The following is a 26,992-nucleotide window of genomic DNA, read 5'->3' as shown; positions in this document are numbered from 1 at the left end:
ACACTCAGGCTGGGGAGGAAGCACAGCCTTGTCAGTGTGGCTACCCTCGTGCCTGTGGGTTTGGGTTCTGAGTGCAAGCCCAGTGCTCGGCCAGAAGATTCTAGAGGCTTGTGTCTTGGAGGCCGTGGGTTCTCTGGTCAGCCCCTGCTCTGCTCTGTGTGGGTCTGGATGGGGTCCCCTGGTGACCCCCTCCCAGGTGGAGAGTGCGTTCTCACTGTAACACGCTGAGTTTGAGGGCCTGTCCTGAAATGCAAGCCCCATGTCCCCACCGCCGACTGATCCCCCAAGCAGTGGTTCGGGGCCCAGGATCTCCTGTCCACAGGAATGAACCCCTCGGCCAGGTGTACTGGGGGTGGTTCTCCGTGTCTTCCAAGATGGGGAGGCCCGGGGCGGGGCGGACCCTCGCGGTCCCAGGGGGCACAGCGGGGCGGGGGTATCCGCGTCTGCTGCTTCACTTCTGGCTGCGAAGTGCAGTGGCTCCCCAGGTGACCGCACGCGTCCCCTCCGCAGCCGTGGACTACAGTGACGGCACCATGCTGGAGGCCAAGCACCTCCTCCTGGCAGCAGCCGCGTTCATCGAGGACGCCCGGGCCTACATGAAGGGGCAGCTGGTATGCGGCCCCGTCGGGGAAGGCCTGCTGTGGGAGAGGTAGGGGCCCCCCATCCGCCCGAGGGTCCTGGGTGCTCGATGTGGGGCTGCCGAGAGGGCAGAGGCTTCTGGGGGCTGATGCGGCAGGCACCTCGGGCGAGTGGTGGTCCTGCTGGGGAGGGACGAGGACGCCCTCAGGGGGCGGCTGTGCAGGGATGGGTGACACCTGTGCCCGGACGGGGCGCTCACTGGTGTGCTGGTGAGTGACGCACAGAGGTTCCAGGCGCCTCGCTCCGTGGTTTGGTAGGGCTGGCGGGTGCGAGGCCGAGTGGAGGGGGGTGGCCTCGGTGGCTGAGCTCAGACCTGGTCAGGAGTCGACCTGCGGGTCTGCACAAGTGCGTGTCCCCCTGCCCCCTGCTGTTGCACGCGGGTGTCTGTGGTCACAGGGCAGCCGAGGTAAGTATTAAGTGGGGGACGTGGGGGGACCCCCGACCCTTCACGTGGAAATTGACTGGTTCTGCTGCTTCATTAAGTGGTTAGATGTGTTCACAAGACCAGGGATTGACATCAGAGATGGAAAGGAGCTGGAAAGACCCAGGAAGCTGGGGAAGTGCTTGTCTGGTTAGGAGGAAAAGCAGCAAAGCCTGGAGCACTGGGACAGGCAGGGGAGGGGGGGGCGCCATCAGCAAGACTTGGCAGCCGTCTAGATGGCGGGTACAAGGGACAGGTGGACACCCTCTTTGCCTTGGGCGCTCCTCACCGCCGGCCTGGTGGAGGGAGGGGGTAGAGGCCGTTCGGCACTCTGGAGGCCGGGTTCTGCTTTGTGACAGAGAGCCCTGATTGTGGCCTGTTCCTCGCTTCCTGGTCACTCAGGCCAGGCTGGAGAGCAGCCACTGCCCCACCATCCAGGGCCGCAGGCCCACCAGAGGGGCGAGTGTCCAGGGGCTTTGCCACCCCAGTTCAGGGCTGCTTACGATGCCGGAAAGGGTCCCGGGGCTCCACCTGCTTGGAAATCGGGGAGTTCGCAGGAAGTGGGGGGATGTCCAGTAATGGTGGACAACAGGGAGCCCGTCTTACAGACAAAGCTTCAGTGTGTGAGGCAGTAGGCATGCAGGAGAGGGGAGGGCCAAGGGGCACCTGCACGTCCTTGCCATGGCTGGAGGGGGGCGGGGAGGAGGTGGACTGTCACGGAGACTGCACTGGCTGGCAGGGGTGTCACAGCAGAGGGACGGAGGTGGAGAGGCTGCAGCCAGGTGTGGGGAGCAGGACGCACTCAGAGCCTGGGGGAGATGGGGGCAGGCCCTAGGGGCCATTGGATCCCAGACGCTCTGACCAGCTAGCTGCCCACAGACAGGTGTGGCTCACGGGGTGGGGGCAGGGCACAAGCTGCTGTGGCCTGCTGGGACTGCGTGACCCTGAGGTGGCCCGTCGGGACCTGAGGCTGCCCTTCCTCTGAGGGAGGCTGGGCTCTCACCGTGGGACCAGGTGCCCTGTCTGCAGGCTCCTGGGCAGGGGGGTTGACCTCGTGCTGTCCTTCCCTCCAAGACTGCCCAGGCCACTGCTGTGTAACGTGGGCCAAATGCGGCCTGGCCTCTCGGGAACGCTGCCTTTCCTACCACCGCGTTCTTAAACCCTTATGAGCTGCCTACACGCACAGGGGTGTTCAAACCTGGGTTTTAGGGGCTTTCTCCCTCTGAATTCTGGGGTAACATGACGATTCTGGGCTAGTCTTACCCTGTTCTCAGGAGGGGCGTCTGCAGTGGGGAGGGCCCTGTGCTGGGCAGGGCGGGGGCGCTGAGGAGCACCCGTGTCTCTCCAAGGCTCCGCCACACCAGGGAGGCTGTGAAGGCTGCGCTGGCAGACGACTTTGACACACCTGCGGCGGTGGACGCGGTCATGGACCTCATCCACCGCGGGAACGGACAGCTGCAGGCACGCACTAAGGTAGCCCCAGCACACGGCCGTGGTGCTTTCCCTCGGCGGGAAGGCAGGAATGCCACCCTGCCGCCTCCTGGAGTGGCCCCCAGGCCTCCCCTGACTTCTGGGAGCTGCCCTGTCCTGCACGGGACCCGCCCTCCCAGAGCAGGGAGGTCGCACACACGGACAGGCAGCATCACATGTTTGCTGATACAGGAAGTACCTCCTGATCCCCCCATTTGCTCAGGGGGACTCGGGGGAACCCGAGTTTGATGGGATGTGAACTAGGACATTGGGGGAAGCTGTGTGTTGGGACCCCAACTATGCCCACCCCACCCGGCCCATCTTTGGCCCTTGGCAGTAATCCCCTTGGTGAGGCTCTGTCCCCATAAGCCAGTGACCCCTCAAGGACCCACCTGCTGAGAGCATCACACCGGGGGTTAGGTTTCAACATCCAGCTTTGGGGGACACAAGCATTCAGACCTACCAGATCCCTGTGTTACAGACAGGCAGACTGAGGTGCAGGGGTGACGTGGCTTCCCCGTCGTGCAGTGGGCTGGTGAGGGGCAGCTCTAGGACTGAGTCTAGAATGTCCTCCCGGCACGAGGACCTGAAGCCGGGACCGGCGGGGACCTTCCAGGTCTCTGTTCCACGTCACTTCCTGTGCTTTGAAAGCGCCCCTTTTGGGTGATCTGCCCCAGGAGCCCAGTGGTCCCAGGAGTCCTGCCGTGTTCGGCTCCATCGTGTCCTACATTGAACACTTCTTCGAGACCGTCGGGATCTCTCTGGCGGACAGACAGGTACACCTTTCTCTTTTCAGGCCTCACTTGTAGGATTAGGACTATGTGCAGGAACCACTGACTTTTCCCCTTTTAAAATGTTCATTTCAGTGGATAATTGTGTTGAATTTATTTACGTGCTTAAAACACATTCTTTAAAAAGAAAAGAGGCTTAGAGCTAGTATCTTCCTTCCGGAAGCCGCCGGAAGCCCACGCGGAACCAGCAGCCCATTGGCTGCAGACTGCCTGCTGTCACTTCTGCATGCGTGCTCCTGTGTGGTGTTGACTTTGTAAGACTCAAAACGCAGGTAGTTGCACAGAGGACGTTTTCCCTGAGCCTTCTGAGAGTAAGCTGCCGGCCGAGCCCCTTGGTGTCTCCTGCCCCCCTCCCCTGCCCCCACCCCCAGCCTCCTCCTTAGGCAGCCTTCCGCACACACCCCCTCCAGGGCCCCACCTCCATGGCACCCTCCCCAGGCTGTCCTGCCTGATGGCTTCAGGACTGCGAGACCAGGGAAGGAGGGGAAAGGTCAGGGCTGCAGACAGGTGTGACCGTCACACGCGTGCTGGGATCTCTCTTCCCAGATTGTGCTGTTGAGTAGCCTGCCCGGCCCGGCCCTCATCAGAAAGTGCTCCCTCACCTTCCCCACCTCGGCAGCTGATACCGGCTCCCACTTGGGGCTCACGTTTTTGTAGTCGGAAAATTGTCTTTTACTGCAGAAGCAGTAACTGAGGATAGTATAGGTTCCAGAAGCTTGACCCCACAGTTGTGAAATGTGTAATTCACACACGTGAACAGCTGCTAGGATCCCCTCCCATAAGGAAGAAGCTGTGTCAGGGGGAGACAACTTCTGGCAGCTTCAGATGCATGCGACCCGCTGAAATTTTTCCCCCGGGCTCAGGGAGTGTTGGCCAGTGTGCGAACCACGTGTGAGGTTTATGCAGTTTTGAGTAACTGGTTAGAGGGAACAGATTCGGTTCCGTTAGTCAGTATGGTGTGGACTTTCCGGCTCTTGGGAATCACGTCTATGCACTCGCAGCTCCTGGCCCGGCCGCCTGGCCTCCCGGGGACCCCTCCCTCCCAAGGACGTGGGTGGCAACGGGGAGCTCTGCCTGGTGACCCAGGCGTGCAGGCCAGGAGTGTGAAGAGGGGCCAAGGGCCCAGACCAGGGAGGACGTGCTGCGCCCCCCACCCCAGGCACGGCCGCTTCCCGGCCTCACTAACCACGCCACTCCCCTGGGTATAGTTCGTTCCAGGCGACGACAGCCAGGCCACTCTCCACAGCGTGGTGGAGGAGCTGGTCCGGTTCCGGCTCAAGGTCCGGCAGTTCGCGCTGGCCAGTGGAAAGGCCACCGGGGAGGCCCAGCGGCAGCAGCGGCTGGACAGGCAGCCCCTGCTGGAGGCATGTGACGCTCTGCGCCAGGACCTCACCGCCCACGGCATCAGCATTAAGGTGAGCCACCGCAGCCAGGGGCACCGTCACCCCGAGGGCCTCTGTAAACCAGGCGGGGGCACGCAGACGCGGAGTGGTCCAAGCCAGAGCCTGCTGGGCTGATGGCGCTCGTGAGCAGAGGACCACCCCTCCCCCCGCCCCAGTGACACAAGGGACCCATGGGAATATGTACTGGGGAGGGGATGCTGCGGCTGGGGACGGATCCAAGAGCAGGCCCAGGTGGCCCAGGCCCGTGGAAGCAGTGGGGTGGCAGTGAGCCCTGCGTCGCCCCCTCACGCCATGAGCTGAGGGAGTCCGCTCAGCCAGAACCTTCTTCCTCTGCAGGACAGGAGCAGCACGTCCACGTGGGAGCTGCTGGGTCAGGACCACAGACCAGGGAGCTGAGGGCTCCCGACACAGTTCTGTAAAAGCTTTACATTAAAGTTTCCTATTGTAGCTGTTCAGTGAACATGGAAGTAAATCAGTGACACTGTATGCCTGAAATGTGCATTCTTCATGGTGCCGATGGGCAGGGGTGGTTCTCAAACCTCCTCGGCAGCACTGGTCCTTGACGCTGGCCCTGTGCCTCCGGGTGACACCATGGCAGGACCCCAAGAACCCTGGAGCCCCGACATCAGGACGCAGGTCTCACAGGAGTCAGGACGGAGTGGCCTGCACCTTGGGCCCTGGGCAGTGCTGAACTAGGGGTGAGGACCCATCCCTACATTCCCTTCTGGCTACACGAGTAACGTGTTAATCATAGGAAACCACATAACCACTCCCGCAGTCACTGCTGCATTCACTCTGTGGTCTCTTCACGCCGCATGTAACCTTTTCAACCATGGTTCTCGTGTGCCATCCTTTGTGGCCTCTGAGCAGACATAATTGGGCAGTGCTCCAGGGGCCGATTCTGGAAGAGCCCGGATGCCAGGGTGAGAGCAAGTCACAGGTAGGAGAGAGCAGACTGCAGGGCGGGACATGGCCACATGGGTCATGGCATGGCTGAGCGTGTGGTCTCCCTGCTTTCAGTCCGTCTCTTCCCACCCCACCCACCCCCCGCAGGCCGTGGCTACACCTGCACACTCCCCCCCCGCTGTCCCATACTGCCGAGCTGGCGTTTCCTGGGCCTGTGGGTGAGCACATGGCCACCTTCACTTCATCCCTGGCCTCCAGGATCCCAAAAGGCACCAGTGCCCCCTTCTACCCATTCATAACTAGACTTGCCTACAGTGACCCAGCTCGTGCAAATATACCCCAGGCAGGTACGCCTCTTAAAGGGATACCAGAGTCCCTTCAGTACCTGGGGGTCACACTGTCCCCTGATGGCCGGAGGCCGACCTCAGCCCCCCAAATGTGCTCTGTTTTGCTAGCCTGCTCTCGGGGAAAAGCACGTCCCTAGCTGGAGCTAGTAAGTTCAGATGGGTTTGTAAAAGCGCAAGAAAGCAGTTAATTTTCATAACAGCCACTTGCCCCTAGCTACAGGAATTTTGAGCAAGAGGGTTTGTACTTAGAGCAAACCTATAAAAACCGTTGCTGTGACTACTACAGTTTATTTTCAGCAGAAGGAAAGGCCGAGTGCATTTTAACAACGTTGGCGACAGGCTTTTACATTTTCATCTCCCTGCTGCCTGTGTCCTCACCTAGGAAAGGCGTCTGCTAAAAAAGGAATACAAAACCATGCGTTGAAATAAACCAGATTTGCCTTTTAATAGTCACCAGGATTTAGATATAATTCCCCAAAACGAAAAACAGTGAAGTTTTTAAAGTTACACCTGAAACAAGGGGGGTGGGGAGGAAGAGACAGGTTTTTAAGAAATGTGGCTTTAAAGGAAGGATCCATTTGAGGTCAGGGGTCACAGAGTATCACCCTAACCATCAGGGCAAAATGACGTTTGAAGGAACCACATGGGTCACGAGCGACTGCCCAGGCATCACACAGACATCAACTTCTTGACCAGAATCTGCTCCTGAGGACACACCACCTCCAACCAGCAGGGCCCTGCTGTCTAACCGTGTTCAGTCCCTGTGCCCCAATGGGCCACATCAGAGCCCCACCCACACGCTCAGGGCTCAGTGTCGTTTCCTCTAAAAACCAATCACTGTTCTGAAATGCTTCCATTAGCCCAAGCCACCAATGCTTATTTCTGCCGGGTTTCAATGTAATCAGTGTTTAAAAAGCAAACGTGAACGAGAAAACGAAGGTCACGCCGCCACCTGGGGGGCCTCAATTTTAAAAAGCACAGCTCATCATCGTGCAGGTATTTGGACAGGACCCAGGGGATCCCCGTGGGGGGGCATGTAGCACAGGGAGCTGCTCCTCACAGAAACAGGAAGCAGGCCGAGTCCACAGCGCCAGCTCAGCGGCCGGGACCGTGTACGTCTTTCTCTCCATCACTGCTGAACAGCCAGGAAAGTTCAGGAATCCTGTTCAAGTCCCTGTAACACCTATAGCTACGTGTTAAGGCCAAAACCAACCTGTGGATCATGCTGCTCTTGTACCCCAAGGACGGGGACCCGTGACAAACGCAGCGTCCCCATCCGTGGTGCGGCCTGCTTCCCGTTGCCTCGGCTCAGGTTTCGAAGAGTCTGCGGAACGCAGGCCCGACCTCCGCGATCATGTCGGTGGTGGTGGTGGAGCGGCCGTGCTTCTGGAAAGCCTGGTGGCCGCACTGGCGTGTGAGAGAGCATGCGCCCAGGGCGGCCAGGAGCAGAGGGCTGGACCTGGAGGGAGGACCGTCAGACAGGCTCCACTCTCCCTCCCACGTCCCCCTGACACCCCAAACAGGTTCAAGCCTGCCGGGCCCCTGAGGCAGAAGGCAGCTTTATGACCAGGGACACGGATACGCCCGGACACAATACCCACCTGCCTGGAGGACACACTGCAGCTTCCCCCCACAAAGCACGGCCTAGAGCGCCCTCGGTGCCAGGGTGCAAGAATGACTGAAGATCTGAGAACACGGGTCCTCGCCCCCGTCTGACACCAGACCCCCGTGCGGCACCCGCGCGGTCCCTGCCCACCAGCAGTGCCGCCACCCTGCAGGTCCCATAGAGCTTCACGGGTGTCGAGGGGGCCTCCAGACCCGGGACATCCCGCCCCGGCCCATGTGGCCACCAGTGTCACATGATGCGTGTGGAGGACGGGGACTGCCTGAGCTCACAGTTCCGACCGGGAATGTGAACCAAGCCTGCATCTCCCAGTCCTGCCACTCAGAGGAAACTACTCTCTCGGGACAGTGGGCACAGCCAGCTCCCCTTGGCCCCGCGTGTTGGTCCCACGCTTCTGCCGTACGAGGGAGGGGGTACACCTCGTACCCCCTGGAACAGGGTCCCGAGCACGGCCGCATGTTAGAATTAACTGGGGGGCTTTAAAAACTCCTGACACCTCGGAGCCATGGGCGCTGAGCAACAGGGCAGGGCCCCAACCTCGCACGGAGCAGGAGCTGTGCGGGTGACCGACCTGGGACCCCCATGCCCTGGGGTCGCCTCCACGTGATTCCGAGCTTTCCCCTGCAACGTTCCAAGCAGCTATATGTATGAGCAAACGAAGTGGCTCACATGGCTGGGAACCGGAAGGACAAGGGAAGAAGACGTCACATACCCGTTTGTCTTCTCAGGGCCGGCGTGTAGCGCCCAGTGCACCAGGACACCCAGGGCGCCCGACAGCAGGTCTCCCTGGCCGCCACACCTGCGGCTGCTGCCTTCGTGGGCACACTCGAGCACTGCGGGGCAGGAGGGACAGGGCCGTCAGAGCGAGCTGGCCTGTGCCCGGGGCGCGATCTGGATCAGCTCCAGCCCTTCCCAGCCCTTCCCGTCTGCTCCTAATGAGGCGGTGTGTTTTAAGGAGAGCAAAGCCAGACGGGTCTGGAACCACCTGAGCCGCGCAGGTGGCGAGCAGACTCGTACAACTGGTAGGGCGCTGCCAGAACACATCGGAGAAGAGCACAGGTACACAGGGTGGCCAGGCTCACAGGCTCCGAGAGCCCAGGCCACCCAGGGACCAGCACCGCCTTCAGGGAGGTGCGTGCCACGCGAGCGCCCCCGGCACAGACCCAGCTGTGACCGTTTCGTTCACACTGTGTCATGAGCAGCTGTTTTGAAAATACAGATCTTGCAAACGGGTTATTACAGCCTCTGAATGTGTCACACTCTAGAGCTCTCTCCAGCAATAAAAGCCCCAAGGGTGTCAGGGTCCCCCAGAGGACACTTGCTGTGTCTGTCGACTGCGGCCACGTGAGTGAGCACTCTCGGTGCACAAGGGTTTCTTCCCCTTACGGCAGGTGACAGTCCTAGGTCACGCTGTTACAGCTGGTGTGATCCCTGCCCCCCATCACGGTAAGTGAGCGGAGGACCGGCTTTCAGGGCACTAGGGAGGCGCTGCAGCCGCCAAAACCTCCCCCTGCTCGGCCCACTCAACAGCCCACAGGCCCCGGCGCAAGGACGAGGGGGACGCAGCCCCTCCAGCACCTGGCAACCCCTTCCCCGGGGTCAGCTCCGAGCACCTCCTCACTCTCCCACTGTTTTCACAATAGAACAGAAGCGGTAGAATAGTCAAACTTGTCTATGACCCCGAAGGAGTGGGAGGCAGCAGGCCAGGGACCCCGGAGCACCCCCTGCTGACCGGACCGCGTCGCCACCGCCCCTGGCGTCAGGGAGGGTGAACGCCCTGCATGCTCAGTCCCCTTTGCCAAACAGGAATAAAACTAAGCTCATCAGGAAGTCCCTCTGTGTGGAACACGTGTGGCACAAGGGACCGCATGTGCCACGGGGACGGGTCTTCCAGGGCCAGGGCCCAGCATGGCCACCCAGGCTGACAGGCGTGAGGCCTACAGCTACCCACCGTGTTCACCGTCAGACATCACGTCCCGCTCCCCTTTCCGGACCACGGTCACGTTCCCCAGGGCCTGGCTGAGTCTCCGTACGGCTTCACGATGATCACTGCCGTCCACAAGGTCCCTAAGCTGCGAGGCGGGACATCACAGACAAGGCTGTCGGCGGACGCCAACGGCGGCACGAGCAGCACAAATACCGCCCTCCTGTCGACAAGGAACACTGCCCGTGGTGGAACTTTCAAGGCTCACAGAAGTGACACAGGCCTGAATGATGACGCGCTCACATTCATGGGGTGCTCAATATGGAAGAACTCGTGGGTTTACATCTGTTGTGTCATTTCGTCCTCACAGGCCCTATGAGGTGATGCCGTCATTACCCACATTCCACGGGCCAGGCAACGCGGGCAGGGATGGGCTGATCCACAGAGCACCCACCCACCTCTCACCCACCAAGAGACACGCTAGCGAGAAGACGCCCCATCATCACACGCCCCGCCAGGAACCAACAGCACTGTTAGCATGTGGGGAACATGCATCTACCCGCTGGCCGTGTGCAGGGACAGGTGGGGGCAGAATCACAGCATCGCCCCACCCCGTCTTCGAGAGTGGAGAGGGGGGACCTCACACCCCATCTCAGGAGGGACTCAGGCTCACGCCCCGTCTCCTGGGAGGTCAGCAAACTCACCACGGCGTCAGAGAGTCTGGTGAATTCCCCGTGGTTGGGAGTGAGAACGGCCTTCCGGTAGCCGTGGATGAGGGCCGGGTGCTGAGCAATGAGCCACAGCCCGTCCTGCAGACAAGAACAGGTATTTAGCGCACAGCCTCGGGGCCTGGCTGTGAGAAGGGGAGCAGAGGAGAGGCCACACTCACCGCATCGATGATGATGGGGACATCCCTGGCCTTGGATGCTTCTAAAATGCCCTACAAGGAAAAGGAAACCACACTGAGCAACAAGCCCTCACCCCTCGGCGGAATTCAAAGAACACCAAGCAAGCAGTTCCGCAATGAAATACAACAACAGGTCATTGACAAGCAGAAATTAAATGTGGGCAACAAACAGAACAGACCGACCCCCGCCCCCACCCAACAGCGGGGCCCCTCTGGAAGTCAGGGCCAGCCCACAGGGTGGACCCCAAGGCAGAGTCTCCCACTCTTCCATCAGCACTCACCGGGGTTCCCAAATCATCAGTTCTTATGCAAATTTCCTAACATTTTGTTTTAAAATAAGTGACCACGGGGCACCTGGGCGGCCTTTCATTAATATCCTCAGCTCTGGTCAGGATCCCAGGGTGGGACTGAGCCCTACACTGGGCTCTGCGCTAACAGGGGGGAGCCGGCTTGGGACCCTCTCTCTCTTACCCTCCCCTGCTCACATATGCACTCGCATGTGCCCGCTCTATCTCGAAATAAACTTTAAAAAGATAAATAAAACCAGTGATGATAATAAGCAGTAAATCACCTCTGACAAGGTTATACTCCAAGTTTCAGAAGTTTTTTTACTAAATTATCTTTTTTCCCCCCAATATATGAAGTTTATTGTCAAATTGGTTTCCATACAACACCCAGTGCTCATCCCAAAAGGTGCCCTCCTCAATACCCATCACCCACCCTCCCCTCCCTCCCACCCCCCATCAACCCTCAGTTTGTTCTCAGTTTTTCAGAGTCTCTTATGCTTTGGCTCTCTCCCACTCTAACCACCTTTTTTTTTTTTTCCTCCCCTCTCCCATGGGTTTCTGTTAAGTTTCTCAGGATCCACATATGCTAAGTTATCTATCCATAATCAACACACATACACTTGCTTATTGCTATGAACCAGTATTTTATAAGATCATGTGCTGCAAATGCACTTGAAAGTAGAAAACATTAAGAGAACAATGAAACAAGAGCCCTGCTCTAGGACGGCTGGTGTCCTTGGAACGGGAGAAGAGGAAGGACACGGACAACATGGAGACAACTGTGTGATGACACAGCAGGAAGGCCAAGGAGACAGGCCTCGGGAAAAAGCAAACCTGCCGACACTCTGCTGTCAGACGTCTCCCAGGACGGGGGGAGCGGGGGGACCAATGTCTGCTGTCCCAGCCCCCGCCTATGGTGGTCTGTGGTGGCCACCTGAGCAGGCAGGTACAGATGTCTAGTGCCTCAACGGCGTAAACTCCAGTGTCTTCTGGGCCCAAGAGGAAAAGCAAAGGAACCAGGGGATAAATCCAGGACAGGTGACAGCTGCCTTAATGACGGTCCTGACTTGGGATTTGTAAGATGTGTCGATCTCTGTGAGGCAACTGTTTGACTTAGGCTTCAAGCGAAACGGTCCAAGATATGTACTGAGCAGCTAGGACATCGCCAGGTCACACACTCTGGACCTCCGGAAAGCGTCTTGTGATGTACACGGGCTCAGAGTCCAAAGACCGTCCCCGAAGCCCCAGCTCTGCCACTTAGAGTTGAGTGAACTTAAGTCACTTTACTTCTGTGAGACCGGGTTTTCTGATCGCTAAAATAAGGATAAGGCCTTGAGTAATACTCTGAAGTTTGTATGAGGACTAGAGATACCGCTTCTAAAGATTTACCCAGCTCTTAGCAAGGGAGCTGACAGTCCACAAATGGTAGCTGCAGTAATCATTTTAAGTACACAGTCTAGCCCTGAGCCTGACAACTGCTTAGGTCTGACACACATTTACCTTTAAACTATTTCCTTCAAGTAAATTATTTTGGAGGGTCCGAGGACCTGCACATACTTGAAATGCAACCATTAAAAAAAGAAAACAGTAAAACAAAATACATGGTAAGCAGAAATAACTTAAGACATTAAAAGGTAAATCCACATACGTTTCATACAGTTATTCTGAAAATGAAACGAAGAGCCCATGAGACCAGAGTTGCCCTGCCCCACGGCCTCAGTGGTCCTTTGCTGACATGGGTGTGAGCGACGGGAGAGCGGCCAAAAGCCCCCTCAAACGAGGGTCGGGGCACAGGAGCCTCGTGGAGCCGTACTTCCTCCCTTACAACGAAAACACTCCTGCTTGCTTGGAGTCTGGCTCTCCCGTTAGAACAAATTCAGCTTGACTAATTCCACTTTCCCAGATCTCTGGGTGCAGGCTGCAGCGTCTGGCCACAATGAGGATGCCTCCGCCTCTGTGCTTTCCTATCACATTTCTCACAGAGAACAGTGAAGTCCACGTTCAAACGCCGAGAAACCTCAGGCAACACAGCGGGGCATCTGAGTCGTGTAATGTCACAGATCACTTGGCTCTCCTGAAGCACAGAGCCACATGTCAGTTGCCCACTGAAGGACCAACTGCTTCCGTCACTCGGAGGACTTGTACAAAGTGCACTGTGCACGTGGCTCCATCCCCACTGACCCCACTGCCAGGACAGCAGCCACAGTGGCAGCCAGGGCCCCGGAACACAGCAGACAGAGGGGACAGCAGCACCCAGGGAGACCAGCTGATGACACGACCACACCTCTCTCCACGCACATCCAGTTAGCGCTACAGGGTCCTACAGGGTGGATGGAAAGGAGTGGACGAGCGCCCCCACAGGTCAGAGGAGGCTGCGCAGCAGCCCCGCGTGTCCAGCAGAAAGACACAGCTGCAAACAAACCAGCAGGGGGCGCCTAGGGGTCAATGGGTTGAGGGTCCCACTCCTGATTTCTGCTCAGGTCGTGATCCCAGGGTTGTGGGCTTGAGCCCTGCATCAGGGCTTAAGATCCTCTCCCTCCTGCCCCCCACCCCGACTCGTGCTTGCTCGCTCGCTCTCTTTAAAAATTTAAAACAAGTAAACCAGGAGTACTCCCTGGGGGACAGGGCTGAGGGGAGAAGGGATGATGGCCCCCAGAGCAGAGTCCTGGCCAGGGCAGCGCTCCAGCAGAGGGAACAGCCGTATGCACAACTTGCAGATGGTTATCCTGAAGAAGACGCCCAAAAGAAATGGACGCACACTCATGCACAAATGTTCAAGACATCAGCAGTGTAACAGGAAAAAGCCAGAAGCAGCCCAAATGAACTAGTTAAATATGGCATGTGGTGATGTAGCTATTAAGAATCATGAGGAATATACACATATCCTGTCAGGAGAAAGTGTCCAGGACTTAGCATGGAACAAGCATAAACTACAGATAAAAGAATGAGGCTAGTCAAGAGCCTACATTCTAGATCTGGAAAACTCTGGTTCAAAACCAGCATATGAACTGGAAGACTTCACAGCAGCAATACCACCCCCCCCCCCCCCCCCACCAAGGCTGCCCTACAGATTCAACACAATCCCTGTCGGAATCCCATCTGCCTCTTTGGCAAACTGACACGCTGATCCCAAAACTCCTGGAAAAGTGCACGGGACCCAGAACAGCCAGAATACTCTTGAAATGAACAAAGCTGGAGAGATCGCACAAAGCTTATCGCATAGCCACCGTCATCAGGACTGTGTGGCACCAGCACATGGACAGCCGTACAAACCAATGAACAGAAACCAGAGCCCAGAAATAAACCCTTATGCCCACGGATTTCCAGCAAGGACACCCAGACAGCTCACTCGAGGCAAGTGGAGCTGGAACTGAACATCCACTTGCCAAAGAACACAGGTGGACTGCTTCCTTACACCATACGTCAAAATCAACTCAAAATGGACCACAAACCTAAACATCACAGCTAAAAAACAATTAAGCTCTGGGGCGCCTGGGTGGCTTGGTCGGTTGAGTATCTGACTTCGGCTCAGGTCATGATCTCACAGTCCGTGAGTTCGAGCCCCGCGTTGGGCTCTGTGCGGACAGCTCAGAGCCTGGAGCCTGTTTCAGATTCTGTGTCTCCCTCTCTCTCTGCCCCTCCCCTGTTCATGCTCTGTCTCTCTCTGTCTCAAAAATAAATAAACGTAAAAAAAAAAAAATTAAAAAAAAAAAAAAAACAATTAAGCTCTTAAAAGGCAGGACGTGATCAGAATTAAAAATGTGTGCTGCAAGGGGCACCTGAATGGCTCAGTCGGTTAAGTGTCCATCTGACTTTGGCTCAGGTCATGATCTGGCTCAGGTCATGATCTCATGGTCTGTTGGTTCCAGCCCCGAGTCGGGCTCTGTGCTGACAGCTGGGAGCCTGGAGCCTGCTTTGGAGTCTGTGTCTCCCTCTCTCTCTCTGCCCCTCCCCCACTTGCGCTCTGTCCCTCAAAGATGAATAAACATTAAAAAATAATTTAAAGTGTGCTGCAAAAAACAAAAATCAAAAACAAAAATTGTGCAGCAAACACAAGTTCCTCAAACCGTGAGCAAAAGTGATCACAAAACCTGTAACAAAGATTCGCGGTGGCGTTACTTGTAACAACCCAAGCGGAAGCCACCCAATCGTCCATCAAGTGATGGACAGGTAAACAAAATGTGGCCCATCCACAAGGGAACGTCAAACAGCAATGAAAGGAGTGGAGCCCTGGGCCACAGCGCACACAGACGAACCCCGAAATGCTGGGTAAACACAGCTGGTCACAAATGCCACGTAGTGTTAAGACTGAACTGCTAGGAAAGGCCCAGAACAGGCAGAGCCACAGACCACGCCGCCTGACACCTCACCTTGGGGGGGGGGGAGGTCAGGATTCCAACACGTGAGACTGGAGGGACACACACACTCAGACCACAGCTCTTAAAAGCAGCAGCCAGAATTTTGAGGTTACATTGAATCCATCCACACCAATAGCATCTCTATGTCTCCACAGCACGTGAGCAAGAAACCTCGCCATAATTCGATAATCAGGGTCAAGGAGCATGAAAGAAGAAAGAGGCCAGAGAGACTGTTGTGAGCTCCACTCTGTCACGGGGCCAGCGGTGAACTGGTAGGTCACAAAAGGTCAAGAATCCCATCATCCTGAGGGTCACGGGGGCACCAAACACTCTGACCCTATTCCGGCAGGAACCCTCACTTGCCTCTCTTCCTGAAGACAAAGGCAGAGTGGCAGAGAGGCTGTCCCAGGCCCTGTCCCACCCACGCTGCGTGGACAGCCACCATCTCAGGACAAGAGCACACTGCAGACCCACTGTGTACGCACGGGGACGCCCCTCCCGTCTCCCTCTCGCCTCACGTGACCCAAGGGGCCTGGCACTCCTCAGCTACGATTGCTCCAACTTTTCAGCAAGAGGTCAAGGCTCCAGGGCTGGATGATGCCACCCGGCAGGCAGCATGCCCCCGTGCTGGTGCAGGTGGCTCCGAAGCAGGAGCGCCCCAATGCCCCTCATTTATAGGGTGTCACCTGGAACTACTGTTGGACTGTGCAGGACTGGCTCTCAGATTATCTGCCCCAAATGTCCAAGCGTTAGCTCTTTCGGCTCTCTGGAGGACAAGTCAGTGGCTGTCCTCCCATGGCAGGCGTCTATCCCCACGCCTCTTGTTCCAGAGCAGAGTGGGACACCCGCACGTGAGGGATCCCAGCTGCAGGGTGAAAAGCTGACGCCCCAAGAGCAAGAGACGCATCCCATCCCGGTTGGTTGTTAAAACCTAAAGGTTTGCTACTCTCTCTCTGCCTAGTTCCTCCTCCCTCCCCCAAACCATCTCCATGACTCCATCAAGAGGCACCGGAACACTGAACAGACGCTCCATCAAAGTGCTCGTCTTCTGACTTCTGAGCTCAGTCGGGTCCATGAGAAGAGGTAAGTTCGGTAATTCTCTATGTTACCTTAACGTTTTCGAGAAGAACGTTGTCTCTGCCCAGGCCGGGTCCTACCACCAGGGCGTGCAGTCGGGGCAACCATGTCTCCACGTCCCGCACGGCACTGGGGCTGTCGCTGCGCAAGGAAAAGAAGGGCAGAGCACTTACAGTCTGCACGTGCTGGCTTACCCTTTAGGGAGACCACGCGTTCTTCTGGATTCCCCCGTTCTTGTTCCGAGTTCCTTCTCTGTGCCGGGACCGCACCCGGCATCCAGCCATCAGCCTCCCCGGCCTCCTCCGCACACGGGTTCTCCCCAGAACACCCAGCTGCGGAAACCTAGCTCTCAACATCTACGATAAGCCAGACAAGACACGTGGCTCCTTCACAACCATCTCTGCCCTCTGGAAGGAACCCGTCTGTCTCCATCACTCACAGGAGGCGCCCGGGGGGACCCTGTACAACGGCCCCTGTACAACGGAAGAACGCCTTCACTTAGCACAAGACCTGACAGCTGGAGGCACTTGTGTCACTCCTTCCCACCCATCATCTCGCTCTTAGACTCTTGGAACTCACCATGTAAAGCCTTACCCAGAACAACCCCACTGTGAGCCCCAAGCAGCCGTGCTTAGTCTTTGTGTGACTGACTGACTGCAAGGACGCAGGCACTTCCAAGAGGGTGCGGTTATCCAGAACACCCCGCCCCCCCTCTGCTCCCAGATGTCCACATGCTGGGCCGAACCTGCTGACACGCACTCCTGGGTGGCCTCATCCTGTCTCCTGGCTTTAAACCTCTCCCACACGTGAACAACCCCCGATTTACCCTTTCCCTGACCACCTCCGTCTCGTCCGGTGCCTGACGGCAATGCGCTCGGATGTCCGACAGGCAAGTGAAAACACACCCCAAAGCCAGCCCCTGACGGTCAGGCTCACCCGAACCTGCTCCCCCACGCCCCCACCTTGTTAACGGACAACCAGCTTGGACCGAAGCCAGGGCGGCCTTCACAACCCTTTTCCTTCTACCCCGCATCCCACCTGTCAGCAGCCCCTGGGCTGTACTTTCAGACGTGCCGCGAATCCACCCCCTTCTCCTGCTCGTACCCATCACTCACTGTCACCTATGACACCCCCATGCAACCCCTGCTTCCACCCTGGGCCCCAAGAGCTGTCAACACAGCAGCCAGACGAGCCTGTTACAATATCCACTGGATGTGGCTGTTGCCCTGCTCAGGGGCTCCAGCGGCCCCCCTGCACTTAGTGAAAGCCAGACCCTCGTGATGACCCCCACAACCTGCTAAGCTTGACCCTGAACCTCTCTGGTCACCTGCCCTACCTGGAGCTCCTATTGCTCCCCAACACCCCACAGCCTGAGCTGTTGCATCAACCCTTCCCCGTGTCTGCAGGGCCCTACCTGAACGCACCCTCTGGGCCCCCGCTCACGATCACCCCACGGAAAAGCACACACACGCCACGTGCGTGCACCCCATGTGACATGTGGTGTTCCGTCCCCTGCCCTGGCTCTCCGCGTGGTCTTTACCGCCCTCTGACACACTTGTCCTACTTGTCTGTCTCTAGGACTTTGCTGCCCAGTAGGACAGACATCAGCCCCATGTGGCTACTTAAGTTTAATTAAAATAAAAGCTCAGCTTCTGAGTCCCACTGGCCACATTTTAAGTGCTGGGTAGCCACGCGTGGTCAGCAGCAAGGAGAACGTTTTCATCACTGCAGAAACATCTAGGGCACAGGGCTGTCCCAGAAAGGAAGCTGCACAGAAGCAGGTGTTTTGTCTGCTTGGTCCTATGCTGTCCCTCTGGAAGCAGGGCAGAGACTGGAAGGGGAAGCATTTGCTGAATGAGGAAACGGCCCCACTACGGTCCGACGGGCTCCTCATTACTGCTGTGGGGGTGTGGCCACAGGCAAGGCCCCGACCTCTCCCCGGAGGCCTCAGCCCTTTCTGACAGCCACGGCGCACAGGGCCCTGGTGGCCTGAATCTCATCCCACGCTGCACACACATGGCTGCTGGGCTTCTGACCTTACGGCCTTGTCCCCTCTCCTGAGGGCACCTCCTGTCACCTCCCAGCACAGCAGCCACCGGGCAGAGGCACCTGCAGCCCCTGACGAGCTGCGAACCACCCGCGCGGCCCCACTCACAGAACGGGGTGAACGATCAGCTCCGGGCTGTACGACTTGATCACGGGTGCAGCCTCCCGCGTGCAGAACACGTGCGATAGATCTGCACCCTAAGAAACGAGCACAAGGGCAGACTCAAAGCACGGCCCACCCGGCAGGCACCGAAAGGGTGTCCATACAAGCCCCTCGCCAAGGCCCCACACTAGGGCGAGGTGGCTCAGAGCAGGACAGACCCTAAGGAAAGGTCTTCGGAGAAAGCCTTTTGCCGCGCCCCCTCCCCCCCAAGTGGCAGGTCAACCCAGACCAATTCAGCTGTGTCACCCTAAGGGCCGCAGGGGGCACATTTCACTCATACTGTGCCGACGGAGCTATTAGGACTTGATCAAAGGCCTAGGAAATTGCGAGGTGTAAAGACGCCAACTGCTTAAGGCAGGACAGAGGCGGTGTCCCAGGATTGCACTGAAGTACAGTCCTAATGAAACTTCCGTTAAAAACTCCCAGTTCTGGGGCGCCTGGGTGGCGCAGTTGGTTGAGCGTCCGACTTCAGCCAGGTCACGATCTCGCGGTCCATGAGTTCGAGCCCCGCGTCGGGCTCTGGGCTGATGGCTCAGAGCCTGGAGCCTGTTTCCGATTCTGTGTCTCCCTCTCTCTCTGCCCCTCCCCTGTTCATGCTCTGTCTCTCTCTGTCCCAAAAATAAATAAACGTTGAAAAACTCCCAGTTCTTTGGTCACAGCACAAGGTCAGGATAGATTTCAAGGTGCTTTTCGGGGCATCTGGGGGTCGGTTAAGTGTCTGACTCTTGGTTTTGGCTCAGGTCATAATCTCACAGTTCAAGGGATCAAGCCCTGAATCAGGCTCTGTGCTGACAGTGCAGAGCCTGCTTGGGATTCTCTCTCCCCCTCTCTCTGCACCGCCCCCCACCCCCCGACCTTGTCTCCTTCTCTTCCTTTCAAAAATAAACTTTAAAAGACAAAGACAAGCTCTTCACTAGACAGAGAAGCTGTAAACAGACCTACCACTTTGAGAGCGGAAATTGCTGCGAAGTAGGGGGCTCCCGTGTACCTAAAAAGGAAGATACTTACAGTCAGAAACTTCTGGGAAGGAGGCAATACAGCAGGTTTATCAGAGGGTTACAAAGACATGAATCACACAGCCCAAGGCCCAACACCTGACAGGTGCTCAGAAAATGTTCAGTGAACTTCAGCAAACGTGGGTCACGACCAGACAAGTCACTGTGTCACATAAGACCTTTGTGCCACATCAGGACCGCCACTCTCTGCAGCACGGTGCCCACACGGAAGACGGAGGCGGCCACATGAGCTCACTGAAGGGTCTGCCAGGAGACCCCCAGGGGCAGGGGAGCACAACACAATCAGGCACCGAGACTCACACAGCTTCCTCCTGCTTCTGCCCTACCATTCCAGAATGCCTGTAACTGTTTTTAAGGTTGCATCAAACACAGAAAGGAAAATTCTTTTTTTGGGGGGGGGGAAGAGGGAAGAGAGAACCCATTCACATAAGGGCGAGGGGGCAGAGGGGTGGAAGGAAGGAGAGGAACTAAAGCAGGCTCCACAGTCAGCAAGGAGCCTGATGCGGGGCTCGACCCCATAACCACGAGATCATGACCTGAGCCAAAATCAAGAGTTGGATGCTTAACCTACTGAGCCACCTAGGTGCCCCTAGAGAGGAAAATTCTTGAACTTGTCATCGGACTAGTGTAACCTTTACATCAATCCCGAACAGTGAAGGGAACCTAGGAAAAAGACTGAGGACTCTCTACACGAGACACTCTCCCAGAGCAGGGCCGCCAACAAGCCGGGAGCACAAGGCAGGACACACACACCCTCTCTGGCCCACCCCACAACGAGGACACAAAACAACGAAAACCAGCTTGCCTACTTGCCCAGCAGAAGCTGCCCATAGTCACAGGGCAGGGGGGCGGGGGATGCTTGCTGGTGGCAGCACACACACTAGTATCTGGAAGGCTAACAATGTGTCCATACTGTATTATCATGTGGGGTACCATAAGGCTGTCACTTCACACATCTCTGAAGTGTTTGAATTTTTATAAACAAGTACATAATGTTTTCTAACCAGAATGAAGAGGATCCTACTTTAAAGGTTAGTTCCTAAAGCTAATGGGCAGATTTTAAATTAGATAATTACCCCCTAGCACACTACACTACCAGACTATCTAAAAAGAAAACCTGAAGACCAATTCTTCCCGTGCAAACGTCCCAAAATACAAAGCCAGAGATGGAGGGGATCTGAGGAATAAAACCCCCGACATGCTCAACACTCTCAAGGGGGCCGGGACCCAAGGGCCTGGCAGGGGCCCCCATCCCAGAGGCCGGAGGAGGGCTGTCCTTTAGGCTGGGGGCCTAAAGGAAGAAAGGCAGCTAAGAGCTAGTGATCCAAGAGTCCAACATGCGGTAGCAGGAAGAGAACCAGGTGCGAGATGAAAGCCAGTAAAAGGCAAACTTCCCCCATCCAAAGGGATCATGTCTACAGACAGAAAGCACTCAGCAAATCTCAACATTATTGAAAAGAAGACACACCCAGACACATCTGGAGAAAACTGCAGAATTCTAAAAAAAAAAAAAAAAAAAAAAGAAAACCTTACAAACAGCCAAGCAAGAGTAAATTACTTACTTACAGATTAAGGTGAACTTTTAAGGTGCAGAGTGGAGGCTAGAGGACAATATGATCACGTGCGTGGATTACCAGAGAAAATCGCTGCCACCTTGGCCAAGGCGCAACTCAGCCTGCCTAGCAAGACACCGCGGGTGTGCAAGTCCTCCACGGGCCCCCTGCACACTCTGCACAAAGAACATGCCAGAAGAAGCCAAGGACTCCTACCCTAACTGCAGCCCACCAGGCCAGGCAGGAAGCAGACAGCAGTGTAAGTGGCAATACACAAAGTGACAGTCAGCAGTGAGAGCTCTCTAGGAATTCTTAGATCACGTGGTCACTCTCCCCAAAGGCATTTTTAATTCACAGTAGGTAGAAAAGGCAGCCACTAGCTACATTTGAAAGTATAATAGGGCCCTCTGGGGGGCTCAGTCAGTCAAGCGTCCAACTTCGGCTCCCCATCAGTGAGTTCAAGCCCCGCATCAGACTCTGTGCTGATAGCTGGGAGCCTGGAACCTGCTTTGGATTCTGTGTCTCCCTCTCTCTCTCTGCTCCTCCCCCATTCGCATGCGGTCTCTCACTCTTAAAAAATAAATAAACATTAAAAAACAAGGACAAATTACAAAATGTTATGCGTCGAATAACTCAGCGGCAAAATATAAAACCAGAAGAGAGACCGGGCCATGAGAAAAGGGTAGGCTCTAATTTCATTAATGACTCCCACGAACATCTTCAAATTGACAAAATACACCAAACACATGCTGTTTTTATCCTGATTACAAAGTAATACCTGTTTGTAGCATGGAGCCTGGTCCATACAGACAAGGGTAAGGCAAGAAAAAACAGCCTCAGCCTCCACCACAGGCAAAATCGTAACACTGACACAACCCCCGTGGACCGCACACTCAGGGCCCGTTTTCTCCTATTCGGTCAAGAAGCTCATCACTGAAAGATACCGAGTGTTGTAACATGGAACTACATTTAGAGATGATTACTGGGGTCTAACTGGACAGATGGCGGGCCGCTAAGGAGGCAGACAGCCAGGTAACAGAGGTTGTTGACACGCTAACGTGGTCCAAGTCACTTACTCCTGGCAGCCTCCGACTATACCTATTCTTCCGTCCTGACCTTTGTGCTTCTTGGTGGTTAGAGGAGGGATGATATTCCTCACCAGCTGTAAAGTATTTTCCATCTCCGTTATTGAATGTGGTTTATGCAATGAAAATGCTCTTCTTAAAACTGAAAAACAGGAAAACAAATTATTTAGAAAAATAAGTATCCATCGGCATACACAAAAGAGACTGACACAAGATAGCCTGTTAACCAAAACACCTCACAAAGCTGACTTAATATCAATGCTAGATTTTTATCCAAAGGCTTATTTTATTTCTATAAGCAAATGTTAGAAATTACAACACAAACCACAAGCTGTACATTATCAAATTTGTTTCTGAAATGTATCATTTTGAAGTCTAGCTAATCTTTCAGAAAATGTTTTTAATGCATTCCTACTTAATAAACTATACACATTCCATTTCAATCCTCCTTTAAGTCTTTTCTCTCAAACTGGAAAAGCAACTTCCCACTTGTTACCTTTCACGGTCACATTCAAGTCTGAGATTCACATTACTCCCAATTTGCCAGTCATGCTTCTGACACTCAGTTGGATACAAATTAAATAGTCCAGAAATGGGGGGCACCTGGGTGGCTCAGTAGGTTAAGTGTCCCACTCTTGATTTCGGCTCAGGTCATCGTCTCATGGTTTGTGAGTTCAAGCCAACGCGCTGATAGGGCAGAGCCTGCTTAGGATTCTCTCTCTCTCTCTGCCCCTCCCGTGTGCACTGTCTCTCAAAATAAACTTTAAAAAATTTAAAAAAAAAAAGGCAACATAGAAATGGCATTCTAAATAATAAGGTGATTTTTAACTGTCAGCCCCATACTTTCTACCTTCTTGCAAACCAACACAAGCTAAGACTCAAAACAGAATCACTGTAAACCTCTGGCCAAGAAAAGGCACAAGTGGGCTTGCTCAGGGACAGCCCCAGCCCGATGACCCCTGTGCTTCCAAAGTCCCGCGGAGTGTCCACAGTGCCACCTCCCAGAGGCGCTGCCTGTCCACACCCCAAATCTGCGGGCTGCACAGTCTTCTCGTGGGCACCCCTCGGTGAGCTGCATGAAGGGAGCTAGAGCCATTACAGTCACATGTGGTGACAAATCACTGCTCGAGAGCAATCCACACGGTCATGAAAATGCTTGCTCTGTGTCTGTTCCAAACGTTAGTACATCTACGTAAGGATCGGACTGGACAACACAAGAATATCAAAGAACGGTCACTCCTTCAAATTCCCCACATCAAGAAATAGTTGCTTTTTACATTTTTAAAAAATTTATTTATTTTTGAAGGAGAGACAGAGTGTGAGTGGGGGAGGAGCAGAGAGACAGGGAGACACAGAATCCGAAGCAGGCTCCAGGCTCCGAGCTGTCAGCACAGAGCCCAACGCGGGGCTCGAACCCATGAACCCTGAGATCATGACCCGAGCCAAAGTCGGACCATTAACCAACTGAGCCACCCAGGTGCCCCTATGGTTGCTTTTTAAAGTCTAGAATTGTGAAAGCACAATCCAAACTTACCGGTCATTCAAGGGTTGTTCTGGGTTCCTGACAATGTTGTGGTTTATCAGGGACCGTAACTTTATGCTAAGGACTTAGCCACACACAAAATACTCCTAAGGCCACCCCACAGCCCTTTGCCTACACAGAATATGGTTCAGCCCCACCTACAGATTCAGGCTAGGGGTCCCCTCACCCCCAACCACCTTAGAGTGGCACAGAGCAAGACACTCCATAGACGTTGGATGAATTCAAAGCATGTTGGTTTATTCTCATTAGAAGCCAGTCTGTCCGCTTATAGACCAGGACACTGGAGCCCAGGGAGACAGGCCTGTGAGGACACCTGGGTTAGTGACAGGTAAGCCAGGCCAGAAGACACCGCTGTACCAAAATGCTGCCGTTTTAAGGCAAATCGTTTTTCTTTAACCAAATAGTCACCACACCAACCAAAAGACGAGACAGAGATGATCAAACCTGTCTCAACTGCCCCCATAACCATTAGGGACTGGGGAATAAAACCACTCAGGAAGTATGGCATTTTCACTCGTGAACCAGTGAATCCACGCTGCTCACCAGCACCCACCCCATCCACCTGCGGGCCAAACCAAGGTCAGTTACACTTGGCAGTTAATCAGTTTCAGCTGGCTTACCGGGGGCAGACCCCGTTCGGGGTTGTCCACAGAAATATTTAAATAGAAACATCAAAGTTTTGCAGGAGAAAAAGGCCTTGACCAAAGGCGATTCCAAATGTATCCAATTAAGGGGCGCCTAGGTCGATCAGTCGGTTAAGCGTCTGACCAGCTCAGGTCATGGTCTTGCGGTTTGTGAGTTTGAGCCCCGCGTCCGGCTCTGTGCTGACAGCTCAGAGCCTGGAGCCTGCTTGGGATTCTGTGTCTCCCTCTCTCTTTGCCCCTCCCCTGCTCATGCTCTGTCTGTCTCTCTCTCTCAAATAAATGTTAAAAAAAAAAAATTAATCCAATTAAGTCACCTGGTCTTCACAACAATTCTAAGTCTGGAAGAACAGGTCAAACCTGCCTGTTTTTTTGTTTGTTTTAAGGAAGTGGCTGAGGCCGACTGGAGAACTGGAGAACTGAACGGATTACGTAAGCCTGGGCTGTTTTCTGGAATTACACACCTCCAAAGACCCTCCCTGATAACAGTTCTCTTTGTGCCCACCATACCTTTACACTAATGAGACCCGTCCTAATTTGGAGTCCCTGCACCTGACAGCATTCTGGACAATAACAGAGATGCCCTAAAGCTAGCACAAGGGGTCAGTGCTCGAGAACTCCACCTGTGTTTTGGTAAAAGTTCAGCAGGTCGGCTTAGTAATGAATCTTCAAACTCCAAGAGAAATACTAACTCATCACAGGGTACAAATTTAGGAGAAAGGGCTACCAGTAAAAAGTCTCTGAACAAACTGTGACCAGAGGCCCCTTATGCATCTCAAAGCATTTGGCACCTGAAACTAATGGCATGCTGTGTGTCAACACGACTTCATGCTGTGTGTCAACTATCGTGCAGAAAAACAAAAAGCCAAAACTCCTTAGGTTATTCTGTGGCAGGCCCAACTATGTACACGCCTTTGGTAAAATCCGTCTGATGACTATTACAGCAAAAGTAAATTTTACCACTTCAGTTACTTACTGGCTAGGGAACCGTGGCTTGCGTAATTCTCGTTTTCTCAGAGCCTCTTCCACACAAAGGCGGATAAACAAATGTCTCCACCGTGTTGTGAGAAGTGAGAAAATACAATATACAAGCTCTTTCACGGTTTAAAATATATTCCTGTATCTTACACAAACACAAATAACGTACATAAACATCCACAGGGCAGAGAGGAAAACCCCTCGAGGGGATACGGGGCTCCGACTGGGACACGCTTGTTCCTTACACGCCTAAATCCTTTTACACCGTCCGTCCTACTTAACAGCCGAGGCCGGGGCTGGGTCCTCGGGGGTTCATTCGGGTGAACCCCGCATGCGACCCGGGCCCCAGGCGCGCCCACCGGGGCCGGGCTGCGCGAGGCGCCCCAGGACCCGCTCGGTCCCCTCGCCCAGCGCTTCCGGCACTTCCAGTCCGCGACGCGGAAGAAACTCTGCACCACCTCCGCCGGCCTGCTGGCCCTGGCCCGGCCCCCCCGACGCCCCCGCGTCGTCCCCGGCTTTTGGCGGCGCCTCCCGTCGGGACGAGCGCCTGCGGCCAGGTACCTGCGTCCAGCGGCGGCCCGCAGAGCGCGAGCGCGGCCGACAGCAACGCGACCACGGCCGCGCCGGCGACCACAGCCCCGGCCCCCGCCCGAGTGGCCATGCCCGCAAGGCCGATAGCGACCTTACCTCGCCGGCAGACCCGGGCAGCCACCCAGACGCGACCCACGGCCATCGGCGGACTTCCGGGCTCGCGCCCCGCCCCGCGCCGCCGCCGGAAATACGGCGGCCCGCGCCGTCCCGGAAGCAGGCCCTCAGTCCGGCCTCACCCCACAGGCCAGCCTCCACCAGTCATAGTTGGCCTCCCATGATTGACAAGCTCAATGCCCAACCCAGCAGGGCCCCAGCTCCGGACGCCTGGAGTTTTGCCGGAAAGCAGGTTAGGGCATCAGCATGCGCCGTAGTGATTGGGGGTTTGGGTTGTTTTTGTTGTTCCTATTTTGGGCGGGGAGCATTATGGGAAGTTGGGCAGCACGCTGCCTCGTTGACAGACACTTTGCTTTTGGAAAGCAGGTGGAGGGTTCGGAGGAGCATCTCTGCGCAGCTCAGTCCCTCATGTGTCCGACCTCTCTCCCCTGGACTCCCAGACTGGTTCGTCCAGCTCGGTGGCCCCCGCCAGGCTCCCCGCCTCCATAAGCCGGAGCTCTGCCATCGCAGCTGCTCGAGTCAGAAACCCGGAGGGCAGGCTCGCTCCCCTCGTTCCCCCGCACGCATCCCTCCTCCTGAGGGCCTGCCTTGTGGAGGCCTCTTTTAGGGAAACAGGCTTGAGCGGTGGAATGCAGAAAGGGTCCACGGCGACCCCCTGGCTGAATACGCACAGGCCCATCAGGAGACCCACCTCAGGACAGCCGTAGCCCCTAACTGACCAACGGGCTACTTAGAACCAGGCGCAGTTACGCAAACAGGGAGAATTGCATGCGTTGCCATACCTCGTCTTCCCCCTTTAAAGTAGCTCCTACCCACTGTCTCCTTGCAGACAGCCGCTGCTCCCTTACCCTGTATGCAAACGTGCATCCCCTTTGCTCTGCCTCAGGTGAATTCTTTCACTTCCCTCGCCCCTGGCTTCCACCCCCATCATAGCCTCACGTTTGGGGGCCCCCATCCCACCGGGAGAGACACCACGTTTAGACACCACATGCCTTAGGAACGGATTCAGAATTTGCCTGCCCGCACACTCTGCTTGAAGCGCCGTCGTGGCCAGGAGATGATGGCAGTGGCACTCTGTTAGTGTCCTGGGGCTCCCATAACAAATTGC

At 55.6% G+C, this 26,992-nt stretch overlaps 2 protein-coding genes across 7 annotated transcripts in view; one reads left to right on the top strand and one right to left on the bottom strand.

The window, feature by feature from the left end:
• CARS2 (cysteinyl-tRNA synthetase 2, mitochondrial) overlaps window positions 1-5,210 on the top strand; it is a 44,313-nt gene extending 39,103 nt beyond the window's left edge. For 2 of the 4 annotated variants that reach the window (XM_047861980.1, XM_047861994.1), the window contains 5 exons: window positions 511-649; window positions 2,410-2,533; window positions 3,182-3,306; window positions 4,530-4,736; window positions 5,061-5,210. In XM_047861980.1, the coding sequence (XP_047717936.1) occupies window positions 511-649; window positions 2,410-2,533; window positions 3,182-3,306; window positions 4,530-4,736; window positions 5,061-5,157 (692 nt within the window). In that variant the 3' untranslated portion in view covers window positions 5,158-5,210. Of the gene's footprint in view, window positions 1-510; window positions 650-2,409; window positions 2,534-3,146; window positions 3,307-4,529; window positions 4,737-5,060 lie in introns of those variants that run through there. The other 2 variants (XM_047861986.1, XR_007152849.1) reach the window with 2 other exon arrangements.
• A 1,187-nt stretch (window positions 5,211-6,397) lies between these two features.
• Window positions 6,398-25,973, bottom strand: NAXD (NAD(P)HX dehydratase). 3 transcript variants are annotated; one of them, XM_047862700.1, is made up of 10 exons: window positions 25,867-25,973; window positions 22,009-22,159; window positions 19,306-19,351; window positions 18,310-18,398; window positions 16,187-16,295; window positions 10,415-10,465; window positions 10,230-10,334; window positions 9,553-9,673; window positions 8,314-8,434; window positions 6,398-7,436 (listed from the first exon to the last, which is right to left on the bottom strand). In XM_047862700.1, exons 1-10 carry the CDS (start codon window positions 25,910-25,912, stop codon window positions 7,286-7,288), a joined length of 990 nt encoding a protein of 329 aa, XP_047718656.1. In that variant the 5' UTR covers window positions 25,913-25,973; the 3' UTR covers window positions 6,398-7,285. The 3 variants fall into 3 exon arrangements, with proteins under 3 accessions (XP_047718656.1, XP_047718646.1, XP_047718666.1); XM_047862690.1 differs by having other exon boundaries at window positions 25,741-25,894; XM_047862710.1 differs by lacking the exons at window positions 16,187-16,295; window positions 18,310-18,398 and having other exon boundaries at window positions 25,741-25,894.
• Window positions 25,974-26,992: the final 1,019 nt, after the last annotated feature.

This window comes from Prionailurus viverrinus, chromosome A1 (genome assembly GCF_022837055.1).
Source record: "Prionailurus viverrinus isolate Anna chromosome A1, UM_Priviv_1.0, whole genome shotgun sequence".
NCBI lineage: Eukaryota > Metazoa > Chordata > Mammalia > Carnivora > Felidae > Prionailurus > Prionailurus viverrinus.
Note: the sequence above shows the minus strand (reverse complement) of the source record. Positions and strands in the feature narration are given on the sequence as shown.